This window comes from Zalophus californianus, chromosome 17 (genome assembly GCF_009762305.2).
Source record: "Zalophus californianus isolate mZalCal1 chromosome 17, mZalCal1.pri.v2, whole genome shotgun sequence".
Classification (NCBI taxonomy): domain Eukaryota; kingdom Metazoa; phylum Chordata; class Mammalia; order Carnivora; family Otariidae; genus Zalophus; species Zalophus californianus.
In genome coordinates this window covers 49240034-49262510 of record NC_045611.1, presented here as the reverse complement: position 1 = coordinate 49262510, position 22477 = coordinate 49240034, and the positions used below count along the sequence as shown (strand labels likewise).

The following is a 22477-nucleotide window of genomic DNA, read 5'->3' as shown; positions in this document are numbered from 1 at the left end:
CGAGCCTCACATTGGGCTCCATGCTCAGCGTGGAGTTTGCTTGAGATTCTCTTTCTCCCTCTGCCTCTCCCCCCACTCGTGCTCTCTAAATAAAATCTTTTAAAAAATTGGTGGTATAAGTATAAACTCATGATTCATTCTACCTATGTATCTCCCTACCCACCGCCCTATTTATCATCTCCATCCCCTCAGTAACATATCTATCTCCCATGTCTTGATTTCTAAAAACCATTCCCTACTGTGAAGAACAGACACTCATATACATGCAAAGACTCAAACATGTTAACTGGTGAATCTGAGTAAAGGGTATACAAGAGATTTTATATAATTTTCACATTTTTTGTCAAGTTTTAGATTATTTCAAAACAGTGAGTTTAAAGAAATGTGTGTGTGTGTGTGTGTATATATATATATATTAATAACACAAAAATCCCATGCTTTGTTTTTTCAGGTTAATATATTCTGGACATCTTCCAACATCCTTAACTACAAACTTACCTTTTCCCATTTGATATTTGCATAGTGTTCCACTGGAATAAATCATAAAATACTTTGGCAATCCATTTGATTGTTTGCTATTATGAACAATGATGCAAAGACCATTCTTTTATATGCATCTGCAGCAGATACCAATTTACTTCTGAAGATCCAAGATTCATCAATGGGGATCTATTCCTTAATTTTAATCCAATATACCATATGAAATAAAGCAATCATGAGTTCTTGGTTACAGGAAATTTTAGTAATTTTATTCATTTTTTCATAGCTTTACAGCTTCAGTAAAAATAAGTCACTGTAAACAAGTATAAAATGTAAGTTAAAGGGAAAATTATCCAAAAACTTCCCTGACCCCCAAAAAACTAGCTAGTATATGGCAAGTATCCTTTCCATGCATTATCTTTAGGCATATATTCACTCTTAAAGACCATTTATATCACTTGGATCTTGCCAAGAGGGTCACAAGCCAATCCTCCCCTGAATATTAGTTCTATCTCTGTTATTAGGGTTCCATGCCATTATTTTAATGGATTTGTTAGAAAGATTCTATCTGAAGAAATCCCTTTCTTCTCAATGCTTGATAGTTTATTACCAGCCTGGACTCTCCAAACACGTGACGATGTGCATCCTGACCGAAGCCATTAACACATTCTTCACTTTTAACGATTCCTGCCAGTGTGGACTTTCTGATGGTATGTGAGACGTGAACGGTGACTGAAGTCCTTACCACATACGTCACATTTGTACGGTTTTTCTCCAGTGTGGACTCTCTGATGGGCTTGAAGACGTGAACTCTGACTGAAGCCCTTCCCACACTCTTCACATTTAAACAGTTTTTCCCTAATGTGAACACTCAAATGGACCCTAAGATTTGAGGGGAGACTGAAGGCCTTACCACACTCCTCACATCTATGGGGTTTCTCTCCTGTGTGGACCCTCTGATGATGGCGAAGGTTCAAGCTCCTTCCAAAGCCTTTCCCACATTCCTCACATTTATAAGGTTTTTCTCCAGTGTGGCCTCTCTGATGGTATATAAACTGTGAGCTGTACCTAAAACCCTTTCCACACACATCACATTTGTATGGCTTCTCCCCAGTGTGGACTCTCTGATGGGACTGAAGACCAGAGGACTGACTGAAGCCCTTACCACAAACACCACATTTGTATGGTTTCTCTCCAGTGTGGACTCTCTGGTGTACCCGAAAATCTATAGCCTGACTGAAGCTCTTATCACACTCCTCACATTTATAGGGTTTCTCTCCAGAGTGGACTCTCTGATGAGCATGAAGATTTGATCGCCAACTGAAGCCCTTCCCGCATTCCTCACATTTATATGGTTTTTCTCCAGTGTGAATCACCTGGTGCAGTTTAAGATTGGAACTGTAACTGAAGTCCTTCCCACACACATCACATTTGTATGGCTTCTCTCCTGTGTGGACTCTCTGATGGGTTTGAAGCTTGGATGACTGACTGAAGCCCTTCCCACACGTTTCACATTTGAATCGTTTCTCCCCAGTGTGGACATTCTGATGGACCTGAAGATTAGAAGCCTGACTGAAGCCCTTCCCACACTCCTTACACTTGTAGGGTTTCTCTCCCGTGTGAACTCGGAAATGGATGTGAAGATCTGTATTGCGGGTAAAGCCTTTCCCACATGCCTCACATTTGTATGGTTTCTCTCCAGTGTGGACTCTCCGATGGCATATCAACGGCGAATTGTGACTGAAGCCTTTACCGCAGATGTCGCATTTATAAGGTTTCTCCCCAGTGTGGACCCTCTGATGTATGTGATAGTGCGCGGCCTGAGTGAAGCCCTTCCCACACTCCTCACATTTATAGGGTTTCTCACCCCTGTGGACCCTCTGATGAACACGAAGATTAACACTCCAACCGAAGCCCTTACCACACTCTTCACATTTATATGGTTTCTCTTCAGTGTGGACTCTCTGGTGGCACTGAAAGTTCGAACTTTGACTAAAGCATTTCCCGCACTCCTCACATTTATAAGGTTTCTCTCCAGTGTGAGTCCTGTAATGAATGATAAGGCCGGTGCTGCTACTGAATCCCTTGCCACAACTGTCACATCTATAGGCCTTCTCCCCTGTGTGGGTAAGTGGATGAAAAGAGCTCTTACTAAAGCAATCACCAGATCCATGACATTTACTGAGTTTCTCTCTTGGGCGAATTCTCTGACGGGTCTGCAGATGTGAGCTCTGACTAGAGCATTTCTCTCTTGCGTGAACATTCTGATGATGTGGAAGCACCGAGCTATAACTGAGGCCCTTTCCACACTCACGACATGGTTGGAATTCCTTTCCTGGGGGTATATGATGATTGAAGCCGTCACTCAAGCTTTTGCCACATTTGCTGAATCTGTAAGGTTTCTGTTCTGTGTCAGTGTTAATATGATCGATAAGTGGTGATTTCTGCATGAAGGCCTCACATATATGCCGGTTATTTTTCATGTGAATTTGCTGACCTCTACTCTGATTCTGTGACTCACGCAGGTATGTATTCCCACAAGAGTCCTGGGTTCTCAAAATTGACCACTCTTGATTTGCAGTGTAAGTGGAGCCATTTCCTTTATGATTCATTACACTATTTTCATTTTCAGAAACCTGAACAGAATCACCTTGTAGTAACTGAGAACGCTTTCTCTGAAGACACCTGGTTAAATCACTTGCAACCTGTTTCCAGATTTGCCAGCAGGATAGTCCTTCATGGGAAAGGTATTTCAATGCAACTTTTCGAAGTGTCTCCATCTCATTTTGATTCTTGCTGCCTATAAGAAAAAGCAATACTCAGAGATGAGGACAAGCAAATGCTTAGGTAGAGAAATGTCAGGATTTCACATCTAGGCCATTGGATAAGGCCTCAATAAACCAGGGGCAGGGTCATGTCTGTACAACGTCATTTATCCTTTTATGTTTTCCATGCAAGTGGAAGCAAAGAATGGGGTCAACAGACTCTTACCCACTAAGTGTAAATGCGACCCTAAATTTAGAACCGTAAATTTGATAATTTAATATGAGAGCTGTAAGTTTGAAATCAAATGGCTGCAGGCCACAAAGACAATCCACACTCCATCCTACAATAACATCAGTTAAGTCTACTCACCTTTTCCTCAGGAGGCTTATGACAAGAGGGATTCTACCACTAGGTTACAAAAGCTCAGATTGTAGGCAGGAAATAATATTTTAGGTCCTGGCAGGAATTATCTTCCAAGAGTAAATTTGGGAAGTGGTTGGAATACTAACATTCATTATTCTAAACCTGGTAGTAATTCAGGGCTCTAGAAAGAAAAGGAAAAGGGAAAACTAATCTTGTATGACTGAGAAGGAACCTGGGAGAAGGAAAGAAACAGAGCCCAGCACAGACTCTCAAAGGCAACCCTGAAGAGGAAGAGGGGAGTTAAACTCGGCTTGGAAGGCTGTTTCCCAGGAAGTCGCAAGGCTCGCCTTTTCATTCACTCCCTTTAGACCCCCACTCAAATGTTGCTCAGTTGGGTACGGCCTCCCGCACCACCCAATACAAAATAATCCCTCCCCACTCCCACACACCTTTGATTCTCCGCCTTTCTCTTACCCTGCTTTACTATTCCCTACAGCGCACATTATTTGACTTACTGTATACGTCCTAACTTTTTCTTGTCTTTTTAGACCCACTAGAGTGTAACACGCATGAAGAAAACATGCGTTTTGTTTTCTTCATGACATTACCTCCACAGTAATACAATTTTTCAAATTGTTGGGATGCATTAATGAACTATGAAACCAATTCCATAAATTGAATAAAAATAGAAATAGAGTAAGAATATGAGAAGTGTATCACAAGCAGTAAGGATAACACTGTATGAAATGCTTGTTTCATCTACAGACACACACAATAAATATGCACATACATTACATCCATGCTGGGTGAAGACGTAAAATATTTGATTGAGGATCATGGCTAAAAATGAATGGAAGCCACTGGCTTAAAATGTTTGGGGGGGGGCGGGTACCAAGTCGTCCTTAATAATTAATTTCCTTAAATGTAAAGTTACATTCTAAAAATATAAGCTGAAAAAGTCTCAACACATATGTACACATTTCAGGTATGCTAACCAACTGGCCCCCTAAAGATGTCCATGCCTTAATCCCTGGAACCTGTGACTATGTTCATGTACATGACAAAAGGGGCTTTAGATTTAATTAAATTAAGGATCCTGAGATGGGGGTGCCTGGGTGGCTCAGTTGGTTAAGCATCCCAACTCTTGAATTCAGCTCAGGTCATGATCTCAAGGTTGTGGGATCAAGCCCATCAGGCTCAGCATGAAGCCTGCTTAAGATTCTCTCTCCCTGATCACAACCAACACCAAAGAAATACAAACAATTATAAGAACATATTATGAGCAACTCTATGCCAGCAAATTAGACAATCTGGAAGAAATAGATGCATTCCTAGAGATGTATCAACTACCAAAACTGAACCAGGAAGAAACAGAAAACCTGAACAGACCTATAACCACTAAGGAAATTGAAGCAGTCATCAAAAATCTCCCAACAAACAAAAGCCCAGGGCCAGATGGCTTCCCAGGGAAATTCTACCAAACATTTAAAGAAGAATTAATACCTGTTCTCCTGAAACTGTTCCAAAAAATAGAAATGGAAGGAAAACTTCCAAACTCGTTTTATGAGGCCACCATTACCTTGATCCCCAAACCAGACAAAGACCCCATCAAAAAGGAGAATTACAGACTAATATCCTTATGAACATGGATGCAAAAATTCTCACCAAAATACTAGCCAATAGGATCCAACAGTACATTAAAAGGATTATTCACCACGACCAAGTGGGATTTAACCCTGGGCTGCAAGGTTGGTTCAACATCCGCAAATCAATCAATGTGATACAATATATTAATAAAAGAAAGAACAAGAACCATATGATCCTCAATAGATGCAGAAAAAGCATTTGACAAAGCACAGCATCCTTTCTTGATCAAAACTCTTCAGAGTATAGGGATAGAGGGTACATACCTCAATATCATAAAAGCCATCTATGAAAAACCTACAGCAAATATCATTCTCAATGGGGAAAAGCTGAGAGGTTTCCCCCTAAGGTCAGGAACGCGGCAGGGATGTCCACTATCACCACTGCTATTCAACATAGTATTAGAAGTCCTAGCCACAGCAATCAGACAACAAAAAGAAATCAGAGGCATCCAAATCGGCAAACAAGAAGTCAAACTCTCACTCTTTGCAGATGATATACTTTATGTGGAAAACCCAAAAGACTCCACCCCAAAACTGCTAGAACTCATACAGAAATTCAGTAAAGTGGCAGGATATAAAATCAATGCACAGAAATCAGTGGCATTCCTATACACCAACAGGCAGAAGACAGAAGAAAGAGAAATGAAGGAGTTGATCCCATTTACAATCGCACCCAAAGCCATAAGATACCTAGGAATAAATCTAACCAAAGAGGCAAAGAATCTGTACTCAGAAAACTATAAAATACTCATGAAAGAAACTGAGGAAGACACAAAGAAATGGAAAAATGTTCCATGCTCATGGACTGGAAGAACAAATATTGTAAAGATGTCAATGCTACCTAGAGCAATCTACACATTTCGATGCAATCCCTACACATTCGATGCAATCCCTATTTTTCAAAGAAATGGAACAAGTAATCCTAAAATTTGTATGGAACCAGAAAAGACCCCGAATGGCCAGAGGAATGTTGAAAAAGAAAAGCAAAGCTGGCGGCATCACAATTCCAGACTTCCAGCTCTATTACAAAGCTGTCATCATCAAGACAGTATGATACTGGCACAAAAACAGACACATAGATCAATGGAACAGAACAGAGAGCCCAGAAATGGACCCTCAACGCTATGGTCAACTAATTGACAAAGCAGGAAAGAATGTCCAGTGGAAAAAAGACAGTCTCTTCAACAAATGGTATTGGGAAAATTGGACAGCCACATGCAAAAAAATGAAACTGGACCATTTCCTTACACCACACACAAAAATAGACTCCAAATGGTTGAAAGACCTAAATGTGAGACAGGAGTCCATCAAAATCCTAAAGGAGAACACAGGCAGCAACCTCTTTGACCTCAGCCGCAGCAACTTCTTCCTAGAAGCATCGCCAAAGGCAAGGGAAGCAAGGGCAAAAATGAACTACTGGGTCTTCATCAAGATAAAAAGTTTTTGCACAGCAAAAGAAACAGTCCACAAAACCAAAAGACAACCGACAGAATGGGAGAAGATATTTGCAAATGACATATCAGATAAAGGGCCAGTATCCAAAATCTACAAAGAACTTATTAAACTCAACACCCAAAGAACAAATGATCCAATCAAGAAATGGGCAGAAGATAAGAACAGACATTTTTCCAAAGAAGACATCCAAATGGCCAACAGACAGATGAAAAAGTGTTCAACATCACCTGGCATCAGGGAAATCCAAATCAAAATCTCAATGAGATACCACCTCACACCAGTCAGAATGGCTAAAATTAACAAGTCAGGAAACGACAGATGTTGGCGGGGATGCGGAGAAAGAGGAACGCTCCTACACTGTTGGTGGGAATGCAAGCTGGTGCAGCCACTCTGGAAAACAGTATGGAGGTTCCTCAAACAGTTGAAAATAGAGCTACCATATGATCCAGCAATTGCACTCCTGGGTATTTACCCCAAAGATACAAATGTAGGGATCCGAAGGGGTACGTGCACCCTGATGTTTATAGCAGCAATGTCCACAATAGCCAAACTGTGGAAAGAGCGAACATGTCCATCGACAGATGAATGGATAAAGAAGACGTGGTATATATACACAATGGAATATTATGCAGCCATCAAAAGGAATGAGATCTTGCCATTTGCAACGACATGGATGAAACTGGAGGGTGTTATGCTGAGTGAAATAAGTCAATCAGAGAAAGACATGTATCATATGACCTCACTGATATGAGGAATTCTTAATCTCAGGAAACAAACTGAGGGTTGCTGGAGTGTTGGGGGGTGGGAGGGATGGGGTGGCTGGGTGATAGACATTGGGGAGGGTATGTGCTATGGTGAGCGTTGTGAATTGTACAAGACTGATGAATCACAGATCTGTACTTCTGAAACAAATAATGCAATATATGTTAAGAAAAAAAAGAAGAAGATAGCAGGAGGGGAAGAATGAAGGGGAGTAAGTCGGAGGGGGAGACGAACCATGAGAGACGATGGACTCTGAAAAACAAACTGAGGGTTCTAGAGGGGAGCGGGGTGGGGGGATGGGTTAGCCTGGTGATGGGTATTAAAGAGGGCACGTTCTGCGTGGAGCACTGGGTGTTATGCACAAACAATGAATCCTGGAACACTACATCAAAAACTAATGATGTAATGTATGGTGATTAACATAACAATAAAAAAATTATTAAAAAAAAAAAAAAACCTCAATGAGATACCACCTCACACCAGTCCGAATGGCTAAAATTAACAAGTCAGAAAACGACAGATGTTGGCAGGGATGCGGAGAAAGGGGAACCCTCCTACACTGTTGGTGGGAATGCAAACTGGTGCAGCCACTCTGGAAAACAGTATGGAGGTTCCTCAAAAAGTTGAAAATAGAGCTACCATACGATCCAGCAATTGCACTACTGGGTGTTTACCCTAAAGATACAAATGTAGGGATCCGAAGGGGTACGTGCACACTGATGTTTATAGCAGCAATGTCCACAATAGCCAAACTGTGGAAAGAGCCAAGATGTCCATCGACAGATGAATGGATAAAGAAGAGGTGGTATATATACACAATGGAATATTATGCAGCCATCAAAAGGAATGAGATCTTGCCATTTGCAACGACGTGGATGGAACTGGAGGGTATTATGCTGAGCGAAGTAAGTCAATCAGAGAAAGACGTGTATGATATGATCTCACTGATATGAGGAATTCTTAATCTCAGGAAACAAATTGAGGGTTGCTGGAGTGGTGGGGGGTGGGAGGGATGGGGTGGCTGGGTGATAGACATTGGGGAGGGTATGTGCTATGGTGAGCGCTGTGAATTGTGTAAGACTACTGAGTCACAGACCTGTACCTCTGAAACAAATAATACATTATATGTTTAAAAAAAAAAAAAAGAAGATAGCAGGAGGGGAAGAATGAAGGGGGGGAATGAACTACGAGAGACTATGGACTCTGAGAAACAAACTGAGGGTTCTAGAGGGGAGGAGGTAGGGGGATGGGTTAACTCGGTGATGGGTATTAAAGAGGGCACGTACTGCATGGAGCACTGGATGTTAAATGCAAACAATGAATCATGGAACACTACATCAAAAAAAAAAAAAAAAGATTCTCTCTCCCTCTCCCTCTGCCCCTCACCCTCACCACCCGCCCTCTCCTCTGCTTGCATGTGCACTCTCTCTCTCAAAAAAAAGAATCCTTTGAAATGGGGAAGTTATCTTGTATTATGTGGATGGGCCCAAAATAGTTACAAGGGTCCTTATCAGAGGAAGGTGGGAGGGAACTCTCCCAGGCCCCACCCTATGCATCTTTCCCTTTTGCTGGTTCCAATTTGTATTCTTTTGGGGGCACCTGGCTGGCTCAGTCAGTAGAGCATTTGACTTTTTTTTTTTAAGATTTTATTTATTTATTTGACAGAGAGAGACACAGTGAGAGAGGGAACATAAGCCAGGGGGAGTGGGAGGGGGAGAAGCAGGCTCCCCGCTGAGCAGGGAGCCCGATGAGAAGCAGGCTCCTCGCTGAGCAGGGAGCCCAATGTGGGGCTCAATCCCAGGACCCTGGGATCATGACCTAGGCCGAAGGCAGACACTTAACAACTGAGCCACCCAGGCACCCCCAGCATTTGACTCTTGATTTGGGGCTAAGTTGGAGCCCCACCTTGGGGGTAGAGATTACTTACATATAAAATCTTTAAAAAAAATGGCTGATTTGTATTCTTTCTGCTATAATACCATTATAATTTTAAGTGTAGAGCTTTCCTGAATTGTTATTCTAGGGAATGCCAGTTGGGTCAGAAGTGAAGGCAGCCCTGGAAAGCCCAGCTGGTATCTGATGTCTCAGTGGGCAGTCTTGAGGAGGACTGTTCCTATAACCTGGAAGTCGGTGTTTGGTGAGGCTAACTTCAGGTGTTTGGTATCACAAGTCACTACAGCATGTAAAAGGCTTCTCACGTTGCTCTATCAGCTAGTTAATACCACCAGGACGCAAATTGCACTGGAAAACTTCAGGGAAGTCTGTAATTTTCTTTCCCTACCAGGACCCTCCTCATCTCCACGGGTATATGAGTGTCTTTTGACATCTGAACGTCCAAACTACTGAACAACTACCATATGTGGATGTTATGATTATTTCGGCGTTACAGAGAGGGGAGGGTGGTTAAGTGGGAAGCTGGCTGTATGAATGAGGTAGCCAACCTGAGCCTGTTACATGAGAGCTGATGAATGAAATGCCTGGCATACTGGCATTAATAATTTCTGATAGTTTACTTACGCATCCTGATAACTGTGAATAGCTTTTATCTTCTAAGGTTAATCAGTATGAATCTTTACATAGTCAAAGATGTCTCAGAAATGAGAATTATAGTAGACGTTCACTGGAAGACAATGTTCCAGAACAATCCCAACGGTCACACTAGTGTGCTCTAAACCTATCGGCCATCTCTAGGAGTAACAGAGATGTGATGTCCACTTGTCTCCAATATCGGTAAGCTTTTCATTTTTATAAAAATAAGCCTTTTAATTTGTCCTCTTGTGACCTACAAAGAGCATTTTAGGACAGTTTTTGAATGTGGGGCATGGTTGCAAAACGCACAAATATGCTGATGTTGAAGAGTTCAAAAAACCTTTGAGAGGGGCAGCCGGGTGGTTCAGTTGTTAAGTGTCTGCCTTCGGCTCAGGTCATGATCCCAGGGTCCTGGGATTGAGCCCCGCATCGGGCTCCCTGCTCCACAGGAAGCCTGCTTCTCCCTCTCCCACAACCCCTGCTGGTGTTCCCTCTCTCGCTATGTCTCTGTCAAATAAATAAAATCTTTAAAAAAAAAAAAAAACTTTGAGAAAAGGTGGCAGAAAATGCTACAGGATTTGTTACAAGAGAGACTTGGTCTATCATGCAAAACTGAGAAGTAACAATACTTATCAGGGTCATCATTCCTGAGGTCAAGTCTGCACGTGAAAATAAGACCCAGCGAAGGGAAGCAAGAATCTCATCCTGAACACATCAAACGTGAAGGAACATAAATACGGAAAAGGAGAAAAGAAGAAGGGGGGTACATCCATCAATTACTAACAGAGTTCATCGCCTAATTTATCACATTTGCAGAAAGGCTTCTCTGTTTCATTTTTCAAGCAGAGGGACAGCATACGAATTTACTTTGGGAATACTGAGTTTTTAATTTCTAAATGGGGAGAACTGAGGAATACGTAAATTAAGGAGAAAGGAAAGGAGATGGAGAAGTGAGGTGAAAGATAAGAGACAGAGCGCAAGAGAAGGATGGGGGCGGTGAAAAAGGCTAGGTGGGGAAGAAGTCGGAAGGCTGGGGACATGGACTAGGTATTCTTCCCATCTGGGAAAGGCTGGTATCATCGCTCACTTCTACAAGGACGCTAACTATTGAAACAACGTATTCATTTACCACGTGCACGGGATCCCCTCCTATGCAGAAGGCCCAACCGAGACTTTGAGTAGACACAACAAATGATGCTGCCAAAATTCCTACTTCATGGGGAGATCGATGGTGAACAAGTAAATTAAAATGTTTTAGTAGGTCAGGAGGTGATCAGTACTCAGACACAAAATAAGGCAGGGTAAGGGCCTGGAGAACGGAGAGAGGGATGATGTGTGAAAGGGCAGACACAGAAGGCCAAGCGGATGCCGATGAAATCCGAGCAAAGACCTTAGGAAGGGAGGAGCCACTGCCTCTCTGCCCAGGCAGAGGGGGAGCTAGTCGAAGGCCCTGCAACAGCAGAGACAACACCCCAGGGGAGCCAGGATGCCAGGAACGATCTAAGTCAGGGTAAAAGCAAGGTTGATCAAAAGGAACCTGGTGAGGAATCCAGATCGGGTAGGGTCTTGCAAGGCCACTGTGAGGGCTCTGAGTGAAATGGGAAGCTTTATAGGGTTTTCAGCAGGGCAACAGCATGGCCTCACTTGCTTTCTAACTGAGAGACCATGTGGTATCACTCTGGTACCATGTGGAGAACAGATGACAGGAAGGCAAGGGAGGAGGCAGGGAGACCAATGTGGAGGCTGCTGTCGCAGTCCGGGAAAGGGAGGAGAGTACTCGGACAAGAGTGGTCATCCCGGACGTGGTGAGGAGCAGGTTAGCTGGTACCTGAAGGAACAGCCACGTGGTCTTCCCTGGAATACCCATTTCTTTGGGGTTCTCCTTCCATCATCCAAAGCTCTTCTTCTGCCTCCAACTGGGATACCATATCTGGCCTGAAGGGAAGATGTCCTATGAAAAGGCAGATACACTTCTAAGATACACACGCAGCTAAAATATATTTTTGTCCAAGTTCTACAACCCTCAGAACCTTTTAAGTGATATTTTAGGGACTTCTCTGATCATGAACTGTAATAAGTAAATTTAGGTCATGACCTAGTTCATGTCCAGACAGAGATAAAATAGATTTAGCCAATGTCTGTTCTCACCCTATTTCCCACACTCTCACACCACTCACCACAAATGGTCAGTTTTTGCTGTAATGTGAGCAGGTCTTGATAAGGAACTCTGATAGTTTCTATCCTTATTCTATTTTATTCTATTTCATTGGAAAAAAACAAAAAACAACAACAACAACAAAACCACAGCACAGGGTACCGAATTAATGCCATGACTAAACAGGGTTTCTCAACTGAGGCACTAGTGGTATTTTGGACTGGCTAATTGTTTGTCCTGCAGGTTGTCCTGTGCATTGTAGGAGGTTTAAGCAGCACTGGTAGCCAGTGGCACCCCTCCCCACCCCCCAGTTGTAACAATTAAAAGTGTCTCCAGACATTGCCAAATGTCACCTGGGGGCAAAACCACCCCGGGACAGAATTTTACCTGAGCAGAAAGACCAGGAAAACCTATGCCTGTAATCCCAGGGATTAGAGAAACTTGTGTCTTCAGGGTCAGGGAACCAATTCAAAAGGTCCAAAGCTTTGGAACAACTAAGGACACTGATTGTCAAGGGGGTGTCATGGGGCGCCTGTTCTCACCCACTGAGACCAGGTTCTTGAAATTCTCCAGCATCACATCCCGGTACAGCTTCCTCTGGGTGGAGTCCAGCAGCCCCAGCTCCTCCATGGTGAAGACCACTGCCACGTCCTTGAACGTCACAGCCTCCTACAACACCAAGCACACACAACCTCAATCCTATAATCTCCACTGGAAAAGGGGCAGCACCGAGAAGGATCAAAAGGATTACCGAAAAATTTGTTGACAGTCTGGAGGGAGCCCAGGCAGATTTCAGTCCCACAGTTGTTTCTCCTCACTGTTCCCTCCCGACCACCCCACAAAGCTTGGATTCTGTCACTGTTTGTAATGTGTGCGGTGTTCACAGGCCTTCGGCAGCCCTCTCAGGACAAGCACACAGCTCTTCCGTGTTTTCAACGTACATGCTGTGTCCACCTGCCCCGTTCACAGCTGGTGAAGGCACTCTGCTCAAATTTCAAAGTTTTAATTCTAGGGCCTTGGGGAAATTCCTTAACTTCTCACTCTCTCCACTTCCTCTTCTCTTTAGATGTCTATACCACAAAGTGTTTGACAACATTAGATGACTAAGTATATGTTAAAGCACGTAGAATGGTGCCTGGCATGTAGCAAATTGCTCAATAAATCTGAACAGTTATCATCGTTATAGTGTCTCATTCCATTTTATGACCACAGAGTATAACTTTCCTTAGAACTGATGATTTATCTTTCATCATCCAAATCATGTATAATTAGTTACAGATTTTCAATTTTCTTTTTTCAGATTTTATTTGAAAGAGAGCAAGAGAGAGAGAGCACGAGAGCGCACAAGCAGGGGGAAGGGCAGAGGGAGAGGGAGTGGGAGAAGCAGACTCCCTGCTGAGCAGGGAGCCCGATGCGGGACTCAATCCCAGGACCCTGGGATCACGACCTGAGCCGAAGGCAGACACTTAACCGACTGAGCCACCCAGGCTCCCCCAGATTTTTAATTTTAATCAATGCTGCAAAGATCCTTTTACAGAGATCGTAGCTAAAAGCAGCAACTGCAAAGTCACAGAATAAACACTTTCAAAATTTTCAAAGCAGAGTGGCAAATTTCCATCTCAAAAGGTTTTCCCAATTCACCTTTCATGCAAGAGAGTATAAGTGTTCCTGAATCTCTAGACTCTGGCCAAATAGGACATAACTCCTTTTTAAAAAAATCTTCAACAATCTAAGTGAAATAAATAAATAGAAAGCCTTAGGCGCCTGGGTGGCTCAGTTGTTAGGCATCTGCCTTCAGCTCAGGTCATGATCCTGGGGTTCTGGGATCAAGTCCCGCATAGGGCTCCCTGCTCGGCGGGAAGCCTGCTTCTCCCTCTGACCCTCCCCTGTGTCTTCCCTCTCTAGCTGTGTCTGTCAAATAAATAAAGAAAATCTTTAAAAAAATAAATAAATAGAAAGCCTTTGTTAACATTTGCATTTACTTATTAATGATCATTATCTTTGTCAAAAATTTGCTTTGACACTCCATTTCTTTTACTCATATTCCAACTTGAGTTTTCCTTATCTTACTAATCTTAATAAGAGACTTATTAAGCCGTTCCCTAATGTATCTAAATATAGGTGACCCTTGAACACCAAGGGTCTGAACGGCATGGGTCCACCTTATATGCAGATCGTTTTATAGTAAACTATCCTCTCTTACGATTTTCTTAATACTATTTTCTTTTCTCTAGTTTATTTTATTGTAATACACAATATGTGATACACAGAACATACAAAATATGTGTTAATCAACTGTTTATGGTATTGGTAAGGCTTCTGATCAACAGTAGGCGGAAGAGATAAGTTTCTGGGGAGTCAAAAATTGTATGTGGATTTTCGACCATGCAGGAGATCAAGGTCTCTAACCCTTGCGTTATCTGAGCGTCAACTATATACCCATCACTTCCAATATTACAAATATAGAGTTAAGAATGCAAGCGAAAAAGGCATATGGGAAAGTGCAAAGAGGTGGCCTGTAAGCAACGTAGTAGTGTAAATTCTTTTGGTCCATTTCAAATTCATATTATTTTTTCAAAGATTGTTTTGTGAAATAATAAAGATAAAACAAAACACACATGCACACACACAGCCTGGCATACAACATGCACTCGAAATCTGTTGTTTTCCAGGGCGCCTGGGTGGCTCAGTCATTAAGTGTCTGCCTTCGGCTCAGGTCATGATCCCAGGGTCCTGGGATGGAAGCCCGACATCACATTGGGCTCCCTGCTCAGCGGGGAGCCTGCTTCTCCCTCTCTCACTCCCCCTGCTTGAGTTCCCTCTTTCGCTGTGTCTCTCTCTGTCATATAAATAAAATCTTTAAAAAAAAATGTTGTTTTCCATTAACTTTTACAAGAAAGAGGAGAGAGATGTGCCTAATCTGTGAGAAATTAAATCCCATGTGAGGAGACAGAAAAGAGGGCCTTACCTGAAACTTGGTCATTTTCTCCTGCTCCTTCTCGGGAAGGTCAGAGTCCTGGGAAGGCATAACTGGGGAAGGACAAAGAAACCATGAAATGCAGGCCAGGGAACCCATGTGGATCTTTGCAGAAATTATATAAAAGCTCTCCTACTTCCAGGCAGATGTAGCCACACAGAGCATGGTAAGCAGAGCATGGAGTAAATTCCAACTACCAAGTCTGTCAGCCAGGGGCGATTGGACAGTGAACAACCTATACAACCAAATGCAGTATCCCTACTATAAGAATTTCTCATCCTGAGGATGTCGGAAATGAAGGGTACTGTTAACATGTAGGTTAAAAAAAAAATGGCTTCTGAAGTCAAGAGCCTACGCTTAAATCCTAGAAACGATATTTACCATCTATATAACGTTGGGGGTGTTAAGGAAAAAACTGCGGCTCACTGTGATCATCTGCACATGAATATAAGAACTGCAAATCATACCCACCTCATAAGGTTGTTGTCCCACAGATTAAATGAGTAGATGGAAAGTTCAACGACCCAGGAGTCCCTTTTTCTTGCAGCTGCAAAAAAGCAAATGATACTTTCCATCATAAATTGTATCTGCAGATGTCTTTTCCAACAATAGCAAAAAAGACCTGAAAGGTATCTGAACGTCACATATTAATGTTCTCCTATAAAAGTCACCTTTATTCTCTGAAAATCCTAATTCCAACTTAAAATTTCTTCTTACTTATCTAACTAAAAATAAATAAATAAATAAATAAATAAATTTCTTCTTACTTAATTTGTTGCCCACCTAATAACATTTCATCCACACTGGTATTAGTAAAGCATCATTTCGAGTCAATTTACCTTATGAAGTCAAAAAGGATTATTGGTAAAAAAGCCTTTTACCCTATGTGCATGAAGATAAAGATACAAAATAAAAATCAAGACACAGAAGATAGATTGAGAGGCTCCAACATTTGTCCAATAGGAGGAGTATGAAGAAAAGAGAACAGAAGAAATAGCAGAGAGGTCTTATTTCAAAAGATAATTGCTGAGTTCATATACAACAATTCTGAACAATATAAATAAAAATAAATACACTCCTGGGGCGCCTGGGTGGCTCAGTTGGGTTAAGCGACTGCCTTCGGCTCAGGTCATGATCCTGGAGTCCCCGGATCGAGTCCCGCATCGGGCTCCCTGCTCGGCAGGGAGTCTGCTTCTCCCTCTGACCCTCCCCCCTCTCATGTGCTCTCTCTCTCTCTCATTCTGTCTCAAATAAATAAAATCTTAAAAAAATAAAATAAAATAAAATAAAATAAATAAATAAATACACTCCTGGGGCACCTGGGTGGCTCAGTCAGTTAAGCGTCAGGCTCTTGATTTTGGCTCAGGTCATGATCCCAGGGTTTGAGACCCAGCCCCATTTGGAGCTCTGCACTAGGCATGGAGCCTACTTGGGATTCTCTCTCTCCTTCTCCCTCTGCCCCTCCCCCACCTCTGAAAATTTTTAAAAAATAAATACATCCTGGGGCGCCTGGGTGGCTCAGTTGGTTGGACGACTGCCTTCGGGTCAGGTCATGATCCTGAAGTCCCAGGATCGAGTCACACGTCGGGCTCGCTGCTTAACGGGGATTATGCTTCATCCTCTGACCCTCCCCCTCTCTCTCTCTCCCCCAAATAAATAAAATCTTTAAACATAAATAAATAAATACATCCTAAAAAATCATGCTGAAACGCAGGAATGCAAAGAACTAAAAACAACAAGAATCCTTAAAGCTCCCAGAAAGAAAATAGTTCACCTAATAGAAATGACAATCTGATTGACAGAATCAAGGAAACAGAATGGAGATCTCAAACGACTGAATGCTATCTCCAAAAGGAAGAAAGAAAATAATTGTCAAACTTGAACTCTATGCTCAACCGAATGATTATTGACACGAAGGAGAAAAAGGACATTTCAGTTGAACAAAGGTGAAGAACAATCATAACTATGAACCCGAAAAGAAGCAATGGTAAGAAAACACCTGTAAATATGTTGGTAACTTCTTTGTTATTTAAAAAAAAAAAAAAAAGGCCCAAGAACGATAGGACCAATTTGGACGGTGGTTTTAACAAAATATAGACTTATAACCTGCCCTCCAGTTTAAAAAAGGCGGTGGTGCTGAGGTGCCATCATCAAATATCAAGTACATGTTTAGTCTCTACATTTCTCAGAATGAGAATACATGCTGGCTAAATTTAGTATCTGAGACAGACAACCGTTCTTATTCCAAACCAGCTGAGAGCAAATAAAAGGAAACCAAACTGAAGAAAGGAGAAAAGAAATGTAAAATGTGGTAAATTCAAAAATAAACACACGTGCGTGTGGTTAAAACTCACATATACACTCACACATATTAACACGGAGATTAAACATTCGCAGGTGGATGCAATCAATGTTGGGACCTTTCCCTAGGAAGTCACTCACTGAGTGAAGGAAGCCTGATGAGCGGAAAACAGACGACAGGTCAAGAAAGTACTTTCGCTGGTGCGCACCCGGGGCTATGCCCGGAGGAGCCAACGAGGAGTCTGTCCTTCCTCCCCTTTCCGAAGTCAGGGGCGGGGGTGAAGAACAGGACTCGATGAGACCGCACGACCCCGTCTGTCTCGCGGATAAACTGCAGCGGACATCCCCAGGCGCTGGCGCGGGTGACTCGGGACCTCCTAAAGGAGATGGGGAAAGCTCGGGGAGAGCTCGGTGTCCGGGAGGATGACAGCGGGGCCATGCCGTTGCTCCCACAGCCCTGGCCTCGCTCCCTGCACTGGGGCTTCCCGGCAAAAGGGCGCTGGGGACCGAACTACCGTTAGCAATAGCAAGAGCCGACCCGTTATCCCATGCCGCCACCTTTCAAAGCTTTGGACACGTATTGTCTCATTTACTGCGAATCACAACTCTACCCAGGAGTTACTTTCTCTCTCTCTCTCGCTACTTTACGGAGGAGGAAAGTAGAACGCAGAGAACAAGTCGCCAGAGAGTGTACCGATAGGAGTAGCAGCGCTGCTTGGTAAGTGAGGGAGGAGAGCTGAGGGATCCAAACTTCTGCCCTCCGTCTCTCAGCCGCCGCCGGCGGCCGCGACTTCTCCATCCTAAGACGGCCGGCTAGGTAGCGACTAGTCCCACGCTCAGGCCGAAAAGGCTCGGAGGGGTCGTGAGGGGTGCAAGGCTGACTCACCTCCGGACCGAAAAGATGGTGGCGGCCTTGCTTTTCCGGGGCGGAAGTGCCTCAGACTACACGGCGCCCCGGAACTACACTTCCCAGAAGTCCAGAGGGGGAACAAGCGCCTCAACCGCCCCTTGTTTCCGGACAGAGTTGAGGACTACATTACCCATAACTCCCAAGGGAAGGAAGAACTATATCCGCCCCCTTAAGCCACCCTTCCCCCCAACAAATCGCCCCATTGGTAATTCGAGGACTGCAATTTCCAGAATCCGGGAAGCCTTTTGCGGACATAAAGCAGTTAGTTGTCTGATGCCAGTGAAGTCGAGTTTTTTTCCCATTGACAAATAAAACGTACCTAGCAAATAGCTTTTTTTAAATTAATATTTTATTTATTTGACAGAGAGAGACACAGCGAGAGCAGGAACACAAGCAGGGGAAGTGGGAGAGGGAGAAGCAGGCTTCCCATCGAGCAGGGAGCCCGATGCGGGGCTCGATCCCAGGACCCTGGGATCATGACCTGAGCCGAAGGCAGACGCTTAACGACTGAGCCACCCAGGCGCCCCATACTTAACAAATTTATCTTAACAGTCAGAGGCTTAAAAGAAAGTTTGTAATAGAAGCAGGTCATGTGATACTTTACTAATGAAATTGTACCCACTACTACTAGCCGAAGGCATAAAATGATAGCCTTTATTTTGCAGTTTCAGACACTTTTTAGATATAAAAAAGAATGAGAGCCCAAAAAATTGCAATGGAGGCAGACTATATTGTAGATGTCAACTTTTGAGAGTAACACAAATAATTCAAAACTTGGCTTTTGAGGCCAACTAGACATACTCAGAGTAAAAAGACAAGCTTCAGCATACTTGTATGATCAATTTCCCAACCGGGGTGTTTGTCATCGTTCCTCAGAGAGACTTCTGAATTTGACGGATGGATACATTATTTTTAATTAGATTTTTATGAAATGGTCACTATTATTATTTACTCAAATATATGACAGCACTGATGTTTCAAAGAAATAAAGATGGGGAGCAGAGAGGAATACCTAACAATATCCATATATCCACTACAATATATGCTCCCATTTCTTATTTACTGAACGTGTTAGGCAGGAAGCTAGGAATGAGCAACAAGAGGATGGACCTTAGACACCCTGATGGAGAGCCCCAAACAAGAACCGCCCAGGGACCACCCTAATTCCGTCCTGTAGCAGTCATTGTGCAGTTACAACATCCTGGCAGAGGAAGAGTTAAGTTTGTTGTGCTCGTTGCTCTTGTGGTGAAAGCAGCCTCTTGTCCTTATTGGACCTGTCTCCAGAAGAGAAATAATGTTGCAGTTTCCTACCCTGTGCAGGCATTTCCAATATATTTTGGAAAAGGGCATGTGTAATTGGCTAATTTTTATATAATCCAGGCCTGTCACTCAAATGTTGTGACCCTAGGACCAGCCCCAAAGAAAAAATTGATACAAGCCCACCCCTGGGAGTTTGTCCAGGGTTGGGGGGAGTGCATTGTCTCTATAGATTGGCCTGCTCCTCCCTTGGAGTGTACTTTAATACTACTTTGCTCTGCTTTCCTTTCCTTTCGCTGTCCTGTAATTCTTAACTGTGGCAGCGAAAAGAACTGAGGCTTCCTTCCTTTTTCATCTAACTCTCAATAATAAACATGTATTTCTTCTGTTACACACAACTACCTCTCATGAAGTACTTTGTGTGCTAGGGACTATCCCAAACACTTTAGACTCTAGGATTCTCTTGTCACAACTTTTTTTTTTAGGTAAATACTATTACTTTTTTCATTTTACAGCTTAGGAGCCAGAGGCAGAGGAAGGTTAAGTAATTTGCCCGTGTTACTAAATTAGCAAGTGCTAAAGGCAGGTTTCAAAACTTGGCATTGGACAACCAGTGTATAATCAACACGAACAGATACTTCATTTCAATCTTTTTTTTTCCCTCCCTGACACCAGAGAGATATAGCATAACATGGAAATTCAGTTATTTTCACCTGCATTTCTATCCAGTGCCCTCAAGAGAAGTTCCAAATGCTTTAGCAAGTCACACAAACAGGAACCTTCCGTGTTTTTTTCTTCAAATCCACTTTCGGACCAAATTCATAATTACTCCTATCCAAATTTCAATGTTTCTATACCTCCTGACTTCCTTATATAACAACCATCCTCCTAGTTGCCAAGAATGAAAACCCTGAGGTTAACATTTACTCTCCTTTGCTCTCCATATACAATCAACATGTTAACGGATTTTGAACTCTACTGACTCTATGACTGGAACTTGGTTTTGGTTTAAAATACATCAGCTCTGGGGCATCTGGGTGGCTCAGTCGGTTAAGCATCCGACTCTTGATCTCAGTTCAGGTCTTGATCTCAGGGTCGTGAGTTCAAACCCTGCACTGGGCTCCATGCTAGGCATGGAGCCTACTTAAAAGAAATATGTCAGCTCCTCCTTCCCCCAATCCTCCAAGAAAAGTATTTTGTGTGAGAAGGGGAACGGATGAAATAGGACAGGAAAAACGTTGACAAGGGTTGCAGATTATTGATGTGGGGTGCATTACACTATTTTCTCTGTTTGTGTACATTTGGGCTTTTCCATAATAAATATTTAAGGAAGAAATACCATTTGTAGTACAGCATCAATGCATAAATGCATTACAAATGTTAACAGAGGTTATGTCTAAATCCTGAGGTCATGGGTGATTCCTATTCTTTCTTTTTTATATTTTTGTAGTCTTAATCTCTCTATAATGGGCATGCATTTTTCTATAATAAGAATATAAAGTATAAAGCCCCAAACCATCTTCCAAACCTGATAGAAAAAGACTTCCTCAAACCATATACAGAACTATTTCCTATGTTATTTTTTTAAGGGTACAACATTGAGATTAAACCATAGACTTGAGGCTCTAGCACCTTGGGTTCAAATGGCAGTTCTGTCTCTTACCAGCTGTAAGTTCTGGGCAAACAAGGTAAGTTCACCAAGAGTAAGTAAAAAGAAAAAAAAAGAATTTTCCTTGTCCAAAGATGCATTCTCCCTGCCCTTTTTCTTAGAGCATTTCCATAGGAAACCCAGTGCTTTTTGGATCTTTTCTCTGACCTTTAGACACACATGTAAATCTTGTTAGAGGCTAAATAAGCTTCTTACCAAGTTTAAAATCCAGAGGTGTTTTTCAAAGGTGTGGGTTTTAAATTTAAAAATTAAAAATTAAAAAATAAAGGTCGGGGCTTTGTACCCTTTAAATGTAAACGTCTGAGAAAATAATCCAGTGTCCCTATCACTGTGGGAGTTGAACCAAGCTGCTTTTCTCTGAACTATAGATCTGTTAACAGGGGAGATAAGATACATTTCATTACTCCCTCGGAATTAACTAAGACGATTCCCAAGTAAATTTAGCATAAATTTATCAAAGAATTTGCAGCAAATGGTGCAGTCAAGTCCTCTTATAGGAAGACAAGATATTGTTAATCTTGAGAATGCATGTATCTAGTGGTTGGACTGCATGTATCCAGTTTTTAAAAATATAATGGTATAAAAAGCCTGTAACTGCTTGAAACTTCATTCTTTGTAATCTCTTCCCCCAAATTACCTACTATACTGTGCTCTGAATGTGAGTATTCAGTAATAAGATGGCTTACTTTTCTACATTATGTAGAGAGAACTTTCCGTGTTAGTAGGATGTTTTATTTCCAACTACCTGTGCTTAAAAAAAAATAGCATTATCTATCTCATAAGGCTGTTGTGGTCATTTCATTAATTAATTCATGTAAAATGATAAGGAACCACTACCAATGACACTACTTGAAAGATGAGAATAACGAGACCAAGAGAGAGTAAGTAAATCGCATAACGTTGTTCTGCTAGGAAGAGCTGACTGGTAGATGAGGAAAGCCGGCTGGAGGGCTAGGAGACCTTCAGACACGACACCCGGACCGTCCCAAACCCTAGCAGCACCAGGTGCTCCATGCGGGACGCTTAGCGGAGGGGAACGCAAATCTCTCCCAACTCCACCCTCCTCTGCCGGCCGCGGCTTCTCTTACTTTTCCCGGGAACAGGGGCCCCGCTGGCTCCCCGCCCAGCCTTGGGCAGTTCCAGGCTTGGAAGTGTCCCTGGGATGGAAGACACATCTACTTGACAGGAAGGTGAGCAGCAATGTAGC

General features: G+C 42.7%; 1 protein-coding gene across 4 annotated transcripts; it reads right to left on the bottom strand.

Annotated features, from left to right (window-relative positions):
* Positions 1–993: 993 nt before the first annotated feature.
* Positions 994–18381, bottom strand: ZNF227 (zinc finger protein 227). 4 transcript variants are annotated; one of them, XM_027618677.2, is made up of 6 exons: positions 18321–18381; positions 15605–15680; positions 15125–15186; positions 12699–12825; positions 11830–11952; positions 994–3280 (listed from the first exon to the last, which is right to left on the bottom strand). In XM_027618677.2, the coding sequence occupies exons 3-6, from the start codon at positions 15182–15184 to the stop codon at positions 1158–1160; spliced, it is 2433 nt and encodes an 810-aa protein (XP_027474478.2). In that variant the 5' UTR covers positions 15185–15186; positions 15605–15680; positions 18321–18381; the 3' UTR covers positions 994–1157. The 4 variants fall into 4 exon arrangements, with proteins under 4 accessions (XP_027474478.2, XP_027474477.2, XP_027474479.2 ...); XM_027618676.2 differs by having other exon boundaries at positions 18129–18369; XM_027618678.2 differs by lacking the exon at positions 18321–18381 and adding an exon at positions 17576–17811.
* Positions 18382–22477: the final 4096 nt, after the last annotated feature.

Excerpts from the sequence above, each read along its gene's own strand:
- ZNF227 (XM_027618677.2), bottom strand. The coding sequence starts at position 15,184 with ATGCCTTCCCAGGACTCTGACCTTCCCGAGAAGGAGCAGGAGAAAATG. Across the intron at positions 11,953-12,698 it reads CAAGAACCTGGTCTCAGTGG|GACATCTTCCCTTCAGGCCA; the intron begins GTGAGAACAGGC and ends GCCTTTTCATAG. Across the intron at positions 3,281-11,829 it reads CCACGTGGCTGTTCCTTCAG|GCAGCAAGAATCAAAATGAG; the intron begins GTACCAGCTAAC and ends TTTTTCTTATAG.